We start from the raw sequence: 14,429 nt of genomic DNA, 5'->3' as shown, positions 1-14,429 counted from the left end.
CACTACTACAAAAAGGACCTTTAGTGGCAATAAAAAACAGCATTGGTAGCAATAACAATAGCCGCTATATCATTTACCGGCAATTGATCTTTAGCCAGTGATGTCAGGATCGGTAAAGCCTTTAGCGGCATTTCTGTCAAAAGCTGGTAAAAGGTATGACTTATTGCCGCTAAAACTCTTCTTGTTTAACGACAATTATTTGTGACAATTATTATGGATGCTAAACCCATTCTAAAAACGACTAATAATGCTCCTTTAACGTCCATTTTTATAGCCGCTAAATTCAAAATATTTGTCGCTAAAAGTCCATACCTTTAGCGGTAATTATTTTGTGGCAATTAAAGTGGCAACAATATGTCTTCTAGAAACGTATTAGTATGCCCCTTTAGCGTCCATTTTAATGGATAGTATAGTCAATTAAATTGCCGCTAAAAATCATCTTTAATATCAATATAATGGTTACAATATCCATGTATAAAAGTCTTAATCCTGTTAATTGGCACTAAAATTCACAAGCTATAACGGTAAGTTTAGCCACCATTAATAATAGCTACTGCATTCGACCAAAAAATAATGCAAATAACAAAACATATTGATATTAATTCATAAAACTATAGTATATCTCGTTAAATCTTAACAAACAAAAGAAGTACTAATCCAAAATATTAATATCACAAAACCTTAAAAAATAACTCATATTGTTTGAAGTAAATAGCTAATGCCATTATATAACTAATCTTAACGAATAACAATCTTCAAATAATCTCTGAAACTCTTCGTCATATTGAAATCTTCCACCAACTAAATTATCGAACATCAGATTGTATGACCTGAAATTGTAAAATAACTACGTCAATATGAAGTAAATGTTGCCAAACAACAAAGCTAATAATAGTTTGCGAGGTTATGAAACTAAAAGTTCATAACCAGAAAGGGACACAAGCAAAATTGCAAGAATCTGCTTCATTAATGTCCCAAAAGTATGTATAGTCTCATCTATGAAGTATTTTAGTATATCTGTAAATGCATATCATACAAGCAAACATATCAAATCAGCCTTTTGAGCATTCTTCACCCAAAATTTTTAATTGGCAACAGATTTTCTACCAAAGCAAATCTTACTGCAAGAATCTAGTGCTCTATAGCTTAGAAATTTAGCTATTCTCAAGTCATTTCGTAACTACTTCAGGAATGACAGTATAATGACTTTTTTCCAAAATTCTCCAATGTTGTGTATCTGTCTAGAAGAGGGAGAAAGAGATAAAGGAGTTGATTATAATTTTATAATAATTTTGTTTCACTTATATAAGTTCAACTTTGTGTTTAAAAATTTCCTCCTGTAGGGAGGACTTTGAAAGGACATGGCTGAGCAATCTGGTCACAGTAGGAGTAAGAGATATACAGGGCGAAGGGTTCCCTGATGAGTTTTGTGGGCGGGCAGATACAGTATTCCTCGACCTTCCTCGACCTTGGCTTGTCATTCCTTCTGCTGGAAAAATGTTGAAACCAGATGGGGTATTGTGCTCCTTTTCTCCATGTATTGAGTAAGTACAACGCTCTTGTGATGCACTCAAATCACATTTTACTGGTAAGTTATTTTTCCTGGAGACTTTATATCAATTCAGTCAAGAAAACTGCTATATAAAAATTACAGACTCTCATGTGGCAAGTGTTTCTGCTTTGTTTAGATATAAGAACATTTGAAGTGCTTCTACGCACCTATGATGTTAGACAAAGGATAGTAAAGAGCTACCCAGTTAATGAAGGGGGTTCTAATGAGCGCCGTACATGAAATAGGAGGTAGGGTTCTGCTGAAGGAAACAATGGGATTGAATGCACTTCTTCTGCTACTGGGAAGGGAGATTTTAAATGCCTGATTATTTGGGATATTAATATTCGCTCTAATCAATCCTCTTTTGCAACTACAAGATGATGTTGAGGGAACAGAAGTACTGCAAGAATTTAAGAAACTTGAAGATTGGAGGATTAATGCCATTTTTTTGTTGTTCTATGGGATGTTAAATTGGTGATTTATGATTGCAAAACAAAGGAGAAAACCTTCTAATTGATTTGATTGTGATTATGGTAAACAAAGAAGACAATGGACATATATATAGAGAGAGAATACAATGGGATTAAATGCACTCGTGAGCAACAGCAGCAGGACAACAAAGATCCAATTTTTGTGGTGGTTGCTTGCAATAAAAAATGCAGAAGCTGGAAGCAAATTTCAAACAACAGCAACTCCCAATAATCAGATTACTCAAGGTGATGTTTCAAGCCACTATGTGCAGCAGCAACAGCTTACTACAGTTGGTACTAATGCTGATGGTCGACGAGCAATAACACCTAACAATTCCGGACAGCAGCAGCAAAATGCAATCACAACAGGACCTGTAGGTACACTTACAACTGGTGAGCAGTAGCAGCGGGACATAACGTCACCAGCTATCACTTTGGAGGACAGGAATTTGCTCGATGCCTTGGTAAGTTCCAAACCACTAAACTCTATATTTTCAGCACACTATATAGACACTATTTCGATCAAGCAAGGAAACCAATGATATCAGATTAAGCAGAATTCAGCTAGAATCCTATAACTCTACTCTTTCAACTAGAATGAATGGAACACTATAGTAACTTTCAAATAGGCTAACTATTACTACATCAACTGGCACGCACGGATTCAGCTAACTGGCGCAAGGGATGACTTAATCAAAGATGGAGAAGAATATTAGAGTCAAGAAGAAAGGTGAAGATGAATAAGGTTTGAAGAAGTTCACGAGAATTTGCAGAAGAAGGAAGAAAACTGCAGACGTTGATTTAACAATAGAAAACTCAAATAGTAGCTTGCCGAAGGATAAAGATGAGTAGTACCATGAGACATTAAAGTATTTTCAGCAACACTAGGTATTCTTGATGTTTGTGGTACTCGTTCATGGCCACTATTGGCAGCAGGGACCTGATAAATATTAACACACCAGGTAATAATACTTTTATAGGATTAAAACTTCATTAATAATGTACATAACTTATAAAATGGAGTTACCTGTTCAATTGAGGTGCCATTAATATTTTGAGGCATAGATTCATTGGAAGCATATTTGCGCATCAATTGTCGCATTTCGAGTAATTCTGATTGCATCTTCTCCTGATTTGTTTCATCAGATTTATTTCTTCATTGTGTTTATCCTTTAACTCGGTTATCTCTTGTGTTAACCTTTGGACAGCTTCATTAGACGAATCCTCTCCAACAATATTTTCTAAGGAAGATCTACTACCCAATAGAACAGAAGGAGTTGGACCAAGTCCTAAACCACGAACATATCCACTTTTGTCATTTCCGAACACCTGAGAATACACATCGCCTTCCCAAGCAACAGCGTGGGGAGGTTGGTCAATAGAGCTCTCACTATTGTTCGTCCTTTCATTTATCATTTTCTGGCCATAAAATACATAAATCCAATTTGGAATTCACTTATTCGCTTTTATATTTTTTCCTAACTATTTCCCAATTAAGAAAATAAAAGAAAAAAATAAATCTTATAATTGCCTTGACAGAATCATTATCCAGTGGTCTACCATCCTTACGTTTTGTATGAGTTAATATGAAAACCTGTGCTCGTGTAGGCTCTATCCCATTTACAGCCTAATACAATAAAATTGATGTAAGATATGCGTGAAGAAAAAAATTAAAACATTATAGTTAGTAATTTGAACAAGTTTACCTGCTCATCCTTCAAGGTAGCAATACTTTTGGATCCTCCTGTGTGAGGCATCTTTTGATTGACCCTATTATTTCTATTTGCTTGGGAACGCCTCTGTCGTTGAAATATTAAAATGATATCTTATAAATTATACATAAAAATTGAGCATAACTAAAATTAAAACACTGAAAATAATCAACTAGAGGTGTTTTAAAGATTTGTTAATACCTTAGCTTTATCTAAAAGCCAATAAGAGACAAGACCACTCCATTGATCCCTCGGTATGCAACTTGGTCTATTTTTCAGCAAAAGGTCTTTAGTCTTATATTTTCGCAAATACTCACCTTTTAACTCACACTTGTAATCTTTCCATTTCTTTCCTAGTGACTTTAGGACATAAGCGTCTCCTCGTCTTGGGATAGAGAACTTCCTCTAAAAAAATTAAAGCCAATATTTAGAAAAAAATATCATGTATAAAAGATTGAACCATTCATATAATAATAATAATAATAATAATAATAATAATAATAATAATAATAATAATAATAATCATAATAACTACTCTATATCCTCGCAAAATCCACCAATTTCTTCTTTTCCTCCTTGTCAAAATTTCTCCAATCATCTACATGTAAATGTGTTAGTTCTGGAGTTCTCGCAATGATTCCTAGAAAGCTAGCAAGCTTTCAACCTTTTATCCCAATAGCTTGGTTACGATTATTAAATGGCACATCAACTACATTCCCCGGAGGAAGTTTCCAAATATCTTTTAGTAAAGTACGCCCACGAACCTTTCTTGGCTCCAAATTACCTAGAATAGAAGATTCAAAGGTCATCAAATGGCAAAAACATATATGGTTAAATCTGTTAAATAACAAATGATTTCAAACTTATATGATTTCATTCCTTTATCGAGGCAGCAGCTTGATGGAATAACAAAATTGAAGCTCGATCAAAGACAGTGACAGTAATAAAGCAAGATGGGCAGCAGCAGATGACTACATACTACATGCAATTGAAATTTACGTCATACTTGGCACTCTAGGTGCAATAGATGACTACAAGTAATATCAGAATGTAGTCATCTATCGAGGCTACGTGGTTTTTAATTCTTGTGTACTAACTGCTTAGTAGTTAGGAGGTCATAGTTTGTGTTACTGCTGTGCTTAATTATAATCTAAGCTAATACAATTTTTTCGTTAACAAATCTGACCTACATTAGGAAATCTGAAAATGAATGTGAAAAGTACTATCACCAAAGGTTGTGGTGAGGAAGTAAGTATCCATCGATAGTAAGTTAGTAGTATCGTGTTTTGTAGGAACTTTCCAGCTCGATTCCAAATTAATCGTATTCCAAAAGTTGAACAGTTTGCCTCCCCAATCATCATCATACTCAAGAGTCAAGAGTAACGAAAACCAAACAAGTCAACATGAAATTTTTTGATCTATCTTAAAAATTCACAAAAGCACTTTCAAAGCTTATACATATGCATTTTAAAGTTCTTGGAGAAAAAGAAAACAAGAGAAGAAGATTGACCTAAAAAAGGGGGAAAACTAAATTAAACTAAAATATTGAGCCTAGACTTGGTGGCGTCTCAAATGGAAATATATATATATATATATATATATATATATATATATATATATATATATATATATATATATTACCCAATCATTATACTCATCTTCTAAAACACAAACATTTTCTAAAAGAGCCAAGTCAGTGGCATCACTTTGCATTGATGACTCAAACTGCACACTATTTTCCTCTCCCATATTAAAAATGTCTCGAGGTTTAACTAACCTAGGGACAAACCATTCATGATCTTGAGGATCTTGCACAAATATTACTTGTTGAGCTTGTTTTGCAAAAATAAAGGGCTCATGACGTTCTCGATCGCCAGAGTCTGTCAGGTGTGTGAAATTTACAAGTGTGAAACTCAAGTTATCTTCCTTAATTCCTCTACCTTTGGTTACATCAACCCAATCACACTTAAATAAGATGACCTTAAATTTCTTATAGTAGTTTAACTCCACAATATCATTCAATCTTCCATAATATGTTATATTTGCAGATTTTGGAGCATTATCACTTGTACTTGCATAACTTTCAGTCTTTGAAATTACCATAACACCACTATTTTGTGTCACATTGAACTCTTCACTTTGTTTTGTTCGGAATAGATATCCATTATTAACATCGAACGCACTGAATCGTTTTGTAATGTAACTCGATCCTTGTGCTAGGACTTTAACATCCTTTAAGATGTTAGATGTCACTTCCAACTCCTTTACCTAACCAAATAAAAGATACAACTATAAATGTGGATATTTGTACAAGGATAATAATTTAACGTAAATAATGACTTAGTCCTACTACTTACTTGTGTCAAAAGACGCTTACGATGTGCTCTTTTGATTTCAGCAATATGTTCCCTATACATGTAACTCGCATATATCAATTTTGTTATCAAATAAGTAATATATATATATATATATATATATAACACTTATATATATATATATATATATAAATAATAGATATAATACTTACTTTTTATAATTCTCAACCACTTCTAATTCACATTGAAAAGCACATGCCGATGTGCTTGCAACCATGTTTTGTCATCCAACTCAAATACATCTATTTCACCGTACGACTCCCCAACAGTAGGAAAAAAGAGATTCTTCTTTATTAGTCTCATGCTCAATTTCATCACTCCATTTTCTTGAACAATAAGACCTTGAATCTCCACCCTCTAAATATCGTGAGCAGAATGCCATACACTTATTTGCTATGTATGCTTCCGCTATTGAACCTTCTAGACATGCACGATTACGAACATATGATTTTAAAGTACCCAAATACCTATGGAACAAAGTAATGTTATTAGTTTGATATTAGAGTATTTAACAACTAAAGACATATAACAAAGATTCAGTGATATTCTACATACCTCTCAATTGTATACATCCAGCGATAATATACTCGTCCTGCATGTTTAGCCTCAGTTGCCAAGTGAATAACCAAGTGTATCATAACAGTAAAGAATCCTGGGAGGAAGAGTTTCTCCATAGTAGACAATGTTTCTGGATTTTTTTCTTTAAGTAGGTTTAACTCTTCTAGTTTTAGCTCTTTGCTACACAAAACACGAAAGAATGTGCATAGTTCAATTAAAATTGAACTTAGTCTTTTATCTACTGATCTCCGCAAGGCAAGAGGAAGAAGTTCTTGCATTATAACATGACAATTGTGAGTTTTTAGCCCAGATAACTTTCGTTTGCGAACACAATGTGAAATATTAGACGCATAGCCATCTGGAAACTTGGCATTTTGTAGTACTTCATAAAATAACTCCTTTTCCTACTGAGACATTGTGAAAAATGTAGCAGGAAGATATGCTCTCCCACTAGCTCGATATTGAGGCCATAAGCTTGGTCTTATTTTCATCTCCTTCAAGTCCAATCGAGCTTCTATGTTATCTTTAGACTTTTTACCAAGATTCAATAGTGTATAAATTAAGTTATCGCACACATTCTTTTCTATGTGCATCACATCAAGATTATGGCGCACCAAGTTAAATATCCAATAAGGAAGATCGAAAAAAATACTTCTCTTTTTTCATGTGTTTTTCATCACCCCACTTACCCTTTCACTTGACTGGCCGAGAGTAAATTTTATATCTTTAACTTGATTCAGCACTACTGACCTAGATATTGGACAAGGTGTAGGTCTTGTTTCTTTAGTCCCATCAAATGATTTCGCACCATTCCGATATTTGTGTCCCGACTTCAAGAAGAGTCGATGCCCCATGTAACAAAACTTTCTGTCATGTTTCAGACTTCTAGATTGAGTGTTTATGTTACAAGAAGGGCATGCAAACCGACCATAAGTGCATCATCCAGAGAGAGTACCATATGCAGAAAAGTCATTTATAGTCCACACGAGAGTTGCTCGCATTTGAAATATCTCCTTAGTAGAGGCATCGTATGTTTCTACTCCAACATTCCATAATTCATTTAACTCTTTTATTAGAGGTTGCAAAAGTACATCGATATTATTGCCAGACGCTTTGGGTCCAGGAATAAGTAAGGATAGAATGAAGAACTCTTGTTTCATGCACATCCATGGAGGAAGATTATATGGCATTAAAATCACTGGCCATGTTCTATGAACAGTTCGCATTGTGCCAAATAGATTAAACCCATCAGAAGCTAATCCTAAGCGCACTATACGAGGGTCTCCAACAAATTCGGGATATTTACTATCAAATTTTTTCCAAGCTTCAGAATCTGCAGGATGTCGTAGAACTCCATCTTTGTTGCGCTCTTCATGATGCCAACGCATTGTTTTAGAAGTTTCCGAAGACATAAACAGTCTTTGTAGCCGTGGTTTTAAAGGAAAAAACCTTAGGACCTTGGCTGGGATTTTTCTAGCATCATTTTTCCATCTAGAAGCTCCACAAATATTGCATTTATTGACATTCTTATTAGCAAACTCTTTCCTAAAAAGCATGCAATCATTGGGACAAGCATGAATTTTCTCATACTTTAAGCCCAAGCCTTCAACTATCTTTTTGGTCTCATAGAAAGAAGGAGGCAATTTTTCACCTTCAGGCAGCGCATCCTTCAATAGTTCAAGCAAAGCATTAAACGATTCATTTGACCATTTGAGCATGCATTTTGTACGGTAATATGCATCAAAAAGGACATTTTGCTAAATTTCTTACATCCTGGATATAGTTCTTCATTTGCCTCCTTCATGAGCCGTTCAAACTTATCCACCTCTGGATGCGGTTGATTTTCAGATGGATTAGCAGTATTCTCTTGTAAGTTATCCTCTATGTCACCCCCTTCACTAACGTCAATATCCATGAACTGTGTAAAACCTCCAAAAGCATCATGTATCATTCCTGTCATATCATCGCCCCTTAAAGTTGATTGGCTGTGATTATTTGCTTGAGCATTGTTTGATCCCTTTAGAGACTCACCATGACAAAACCAAGTATCATATGATGGCATAATACCATTAATCACAAGATGATCATATGTTGTAGTCCGGTTTACTTGATGGATAAGCACACACTCCGTACAAGGACATGCAATTTTTTCTCCATCTTGTTTTTCAAAAAAGGCATGGTTTATAAACTCCTCTACTCCATCCAAATATTCTTTACTAACTCTATCACAATGCATCCATCTTCTATTTCTAGGATTGTCCATGACGTTCAAGATATTCTTTTTTGTTCTATACTTACTGTAAGAGCTAAAAATTCATTAGTAAAAAGAGGAAATTAATAAAAAAATATAGTTCAAATAAAATAACCATCTTATTAGTAGGTAATTCCATAGCTCAAAGATATTATTTTAAGAATTAAAACTATCAAACAGAAATCCATTAAAACTATCAAATAGTTAAACTATCTCTAATTTCTTCTATGGTTTCCATATATTGGCTCATAAACTTTTTAAGAACAGAATTATTAAACTTATAAATTATACTTCTTCTATGGTTTTCATATATTTGTTCGTAAACATTTTAAGAATAGAATTATTACTTATAAATTATAGAAGTACCATACGTCATATATTTTAAAATTGAAGATATTATAATTGTCAAACACTCATTGTATATGGATATAAGCTAGCTGAATAATTTGCAAATATCAGCAATGATACAGCAATTTGCAATTTTAGAAATCTGAATGAGGTCAGGCATATATTATTTTCTTGAAGTATGATGTATTATCATCCCTTAAAAAATGATGAACTGTTGTACTACAATCCCTAAGCAAAGCAGAAAAAAGCTGATAGTTCAAATTTTTCTCATGGTCCAACTTCTTTCTTCACTTCACAAATTATTTATTCTTTTGATAATTTTCTTAACTTCACTGTTTTGCCACACTCATAGCAAAAATTGAAGTGTAGATTGTTAGATGAATTGAAAACCCTTTTGATTAGTAAAACCAATAACCTATCGGAGAAACAGTTAGAGCAAAAAGATCAAATTAGTCAAGCTGAGCATATGCTTATTTCGTACAGAGGCATCAGATTTGTGAAAATAAGAAAAGATCGCATCAATTAGCAAAAATAAAAAAAGTATGTATGTCGACCAGTGGATTCATATCCCGACTAGTGGTAGATTCAATGAAAACATCAATATGCATCGACGACACTTAAAAAATTTCTGAATAGTCACAAGAATAACAGTAGCCTTAGAAAATATACAGAGGAATCAATTCATAAAATAGTAGAGGAACAGATGAGGAATAAACTCAACAAATCGCACATCAATTTAACAGCATCCCGTTATCACAAACGACTTAGCATATGCAGAAAAACTGGAGAAGACAAAAGCTCACAACACATAGGAAAATTGCAATGCAGACATTGGAGCATTGTGTTTTGGCACTAGGCAGTGATAGTTAAAGCAGAACACTGTTTGATTCTTATTTTTGCAATATCTACAGAATGCAGATTTCATTGGACAAGAAATACAGACCAAACAAATACTGAGAACTACTTTGGCAAACAAATGGTCGCATCTCTTTGTGGCTATCCATGTAATAGGCTAGTTTTTATACATGTTTTACAAATTAAGTTTCATATGCATATTTTACAATCAGAAAGATATCTAAGCAGTACTCTATATATTTATATTCTTTATCTAAGTACTTAACAAAGTTCAATCTAATATATGAATAGTCGAGGGCCTGTTTTACACCATTTGTAGGTCATTCTAAAGTAACAAAGAAGTCCATACTTATTAAAGGATCTGAAAATCTTTGTTCATGCTACATACATTGTTTCATACAGAACATGAATCCCATGTAAAAGAACATTAAACTCGGTAACTATATGAGTTTCTTTCCCAAAAATTGGGAAATTTAGATATAAAAGATAAGCGGCCGAAACAAACTTCCTAAATCAGGATTGTCTACATCTAAATAAGAACAGCCATATATCATGACTTTTAAAGGAATAAATTACACATAATCTATTGTAAATTAACCGACAAGCATCAATCCAAAATCTACTGTAAATCGATTGCAGGCGACTGACTTAACAGGGGGGAAAAAGAGAAGTTAACAGGGGAAGAGGATGGACCGGCACTACAACATGTTGTTGACACAACAACGAGTTAGGAACTGATTTACTATAAATCAATCGACCAGCATCAATACAAAATCTACCGTAAATCGATTGCAAGGAACTGATTTACTGTAAATCTACTATAAATTCATTAGACGAAGAGAAGTTAACACTGCCATTGACGTATTGTAAATCGATTTGAACTGATCTTCTGTAAATCGATTGTAAAATCGAAGAGAAGAGAATTTACCAGGGAAGAAGATGTGTGTTGTCGTTGACGCACTGTAAATCGCACTGGCGTTGATGCAGCAGCGAGTTAGGGCTTTTTGGTAGCGAAGTCGATTCTAACTGGTAAGGGAAACGATTCAATGTTTTCATTCTATTATTTTCTAATTGGGGAGGGAAACGACAAAAAGGTATCCAAAAAAATTGGAGGGAAAGATTTAATCTTCTTTGTGCAGGGAAAGTTAAAATAATAAAAAATTAATTTCAATTCGTAATTTTTAGTGGCTATTATTTTTATTGCCGGTAAAAGGATATCTTTTACTGGCTAATGGTCATATGCCGCTAATATTTAAGATTAAAGAATTTATTAGCGAACATTGCCTTATTGCCTCTAAATAATTGCCGCCAAAGGACTTTTTTGTAGTAATGAAACGACGATTAAGCCTGAGACCAACTTCCACAATCCACTAGTTACGCGTTCTCACAGCCCAGAGAACTTGACTGATGAAACGTCTACCGTTACCACGTATTCAAGATACAGAATACGCTAGGGTTTTTTAATAGCTAGGAAAAGGGGGGTTGACCTCTATTTATAAAGAGTGCATCTCATCACAGGCCAATAGCTATTGGACCTCACTTATCCACACATATAATATTTGATATTAGGTCATTTATTTATCCAGCTCTTGGGCTACGTCACTATCCTTTCGGGCTATAACCAATTAACGTAAGTCCAAATTACAACTAACACCCTTTAGTGTTACCATGGTGGATATCTTTTGAAAGTATTAGTTCAAACTCTAACATAAAGCACAATTTAATTTTCTTACCATACCTGTTTTGTTACCATTTTATTTTATTTTATTTTTGGAATCTTCATCGGTTATAACAGTAATATACGCTTTTTTTAATTATAATCCATGGAAAACTTTCTAATTTAAGAAGTAATCCCTCGCAAAAAGTTATGTCATTAACATAGTGAAATCCAAGGCATACTATATATATTCTAATCAGTTTTTCGTCAGAAGCAAATTTGTTTATCTCAAAGTTTTTGCTACTGAAGAAGATCTAGGGATCGGTCCAAGATCGAAAGAGTCTTGAATCAACTTGATTCGCTTTTCAACTTTAACTTGCATCAATGGCATCTGAGAGGTAAGATTTTAAGTCAAATATAGGACTTAGAGAGTAAGTTACTACTTTTCTTAGTATTATTTCTTTCAATTCTTCCTTTATTTATGTTAGTTATCTAAATTTCATAGTGCTCGTAGATTATTTTCATTTTTGCTTTGTCAGCTATATGCGAGAAATGAATATTCTTCAACTTGAAAATGCAAGAATCTCTTATGAAATTTTGATAATGAGAAGGCTAAAATACTTCCTCAAGGAACTACGCAAGGAGAATGCCCGTTTGAGGAGAGAGGTCAATTCTTATCCAAATATTTTTGCCATTAAATTTTTATGGTTATAGTAAATTAATATTATACAGTATAGTGATATAGTGACCTTATAATTTCTCTTTTGCAGTTAGAGCCTAGAGGTATGGACAAAGTTCATCAATTATCAATTGAAGAAAAACGATGATGAAGAACATTCTTTTCCATAGATTCTTCCATCGGAGATGCAGTGTTACGTTGTGGGCTCATAGTTTTATGTCAAATGGGAGATACTATATATTATATTAATATAATAATTCTGAAGTTCAACAAATTTAGTTACTTCCAAGGACAAGTTATAGTTGTCATAATTTACTCAGTTATTGAATAAGTTTTGCGTCGCTTTACAACGGGTATTACTTTTGCCTACCTTGCTTATCTTATGTTCAATTTAATTGCATACACAATGCTATGTAAATAAGTATCTATGCTATTATTGTCTTTTCGAACATATATACCATATATTATGCCTTTTTCACCAGTAGTATATGCACCGAGTGATTCTGTTTTGGGTTTTGACTTTTGATCCTCTTCGGTTCTAGGGATGTCACACAGTGCGAGGTGGTTGAGTCATAACTCGCAAAATTTCACGCCCTTCCCCTCATAGCAATTTTATTGTTTTCAACCCGCCCACCCCTCCACTCTAATTATTTATTTATTTTCGTTTTTTATTTTTATTTCTTTTTCTCATTTGAGTTTTTAGAATTTTTCAAAACTATGCAAGATTACGTTGGTTGATTTTTACATTATGGCATTTGCCATAGCTGCTTTTATTTTGGAATACCAAGTTTGCCACTTGATCCCTAATTAAGTAGTCCATGTTGGCTTAAAAGAGGATGGAATGAGGCTCCTAAAGGATCAAAATCCAGCAACCCTTTTAGCCCTTTTGGAAACCTTCTTCCTGTTTCATAAAGAAGAATTTTCAGAAACTACTACTTCCCCCGTTTCAATTTATGTGAACCTATTTTCTTTTTTATCTATTTCAAAAAGAATGATCCCTTTCTAAATTTGGTAACAATTTAGTTTAAACTAACAATTCTATCTTTAATGAGAAGCTTTTATAACGATACAAATACTCTGGGCCCTTTTTGACTTGTTTAGGAGCACAAATTTCAAAAGTCTTCATATTTTCTTAAACTATGTGCCCAGTCAAACAGGTTCATATAAATTAGAACGGAGGGAGTATTGCTTAGTGGCCATTAACTTCCCATAGCTACCATATACATAATTACTTCCTATAGCTACTATTCAGTTGTTACGCTAGTGTATTCGCTGTATTCGCGCTGGTGTATTCATGAATACAGCACCAAAAAGTGCATAAAAATCAAGGCAATCCAGCTGTACGCGCATGTATTCGGTGTATTCATGAATACAGCACCAAAAAATGCATAAAAATCAAGGCAATCCAGCTGTGTACGCGGCATGTATTCATGAATATAGTAGCAAAAAGCGCCTAAAATCCAGCAGTCCAGTTGTACACGCATGTATTCGCGCTACTGTATTCATGAATACAACAGTAAAAAGCGTCTAAAATCAGGGCAGTCCATCTGTACGCACGTGAATTCATATGTATTCGCGCCATGTATTCATGAATACAGTAACGTCAATCACCTTAAAATAGGTATGTCCAGCTGTCTAATAGCGGAAATAATATCAATTAGCGTGATACACTCCTAATATAACTCAACAAAATCAATTCTAACAGGCCTCATTACCAACCCAATTAATTAGAATGATTTTCAGTTGTATATAACTTTTGTATTTAGCGTGTTTCAATTTATTTTACTGTTGCATATATTAGATTCAATGTTTGTATTTACTGTATTTGCTATTTTTTATTCAGTGTATTCAAATGTATTTGTGTTAATAGTATTTTAGTTCTTCTTAATACATATTAATACTGCTGTATTTAGTATATTTCATTGGTTGTATTCACCGTATTTCTATTTGTATTCAGTGTATTTTACTGTAT

The 14,429-nt window shown here is 33.7% G+C and overlaps 1 protein-coding gene and 1 long non-coding RNA gene across 2 annotated transcripts; one reads left to right on the top strand and one right to left on the bottom strand.

The window, feature by feature from the left end:
- Window positions 1-7,605: 7,605 nt before the first annotated feature.
- Window positions 7,606-8,930, bottom strand: LOC104216334 (uncharacterized). Its single transcript, XM_009766351.1, has 2 exons — window positions 8,438-8,930; window positions 7,606-8,318 (listed from the first exon to the last, which is right to left on the bottom strand). The coding sequence occupies exons 1-2, from the start codon at window positions 8,928-8,930 to the stop codon at window positions 7,606-7,608; spliced, it is 1,206 nt and encodes a 401-aa protein (XP_009764653.1).
- A 3,155-nt stretch (window positions 8,931-12,085) lies between these two features.
- Window positions 12,086-12,671, top strand: LOC104216333 (uncharacterized). Its single transcript, XR_708454.1, has 3 exons — window positions 12,086-12,176; window positions 12,318-12,444; window positions 12,549-12,671. It is a non-coding gene; the product is annotated as an uncharacterized lncRNA (long non-coding RNA).
- Window positions 12,672-14,429: the final 1,758 nt, after the last annotated feature.

Source organism: Nicotiana sylvestris, chromosome 10 (genome assembly GCF_000393655.2).
Source record: "Nicotiana sylvestris chromosome 10, ASM39365v2, whole genome shotgun sequence".
NCBI classification, from domain to species: Eukaryota; Viridiplantae; Streptophyta; class Magnoliopsida; order Solanales; family Solanaceae; genus Nicotiana; species Nicotiana sylvestris.
The sequence above is the reverse complement of the archived record's forward strand: the minus strand, read 5'-3'. Positions and strand labels throughout refer to the sequence as shown.

Excerpts from the sequence above, each read along its gene's own strand:
- LOC104216334 (XM_009766351.1), bottom strand. The coding sequence starts at position 8,930 with ATGGACAATCCTAGAAATAGAAGATGGATGCATTGTGATAGAGTTAGT. Across the intron at positions 8,319-8,437 it reads TGAAGAACTATATCCAGGAT|GTGAAAAATTGCCTCCTTCT; the intron begins GTAAGAAATTTA and ends CGCTGCCTGAAG.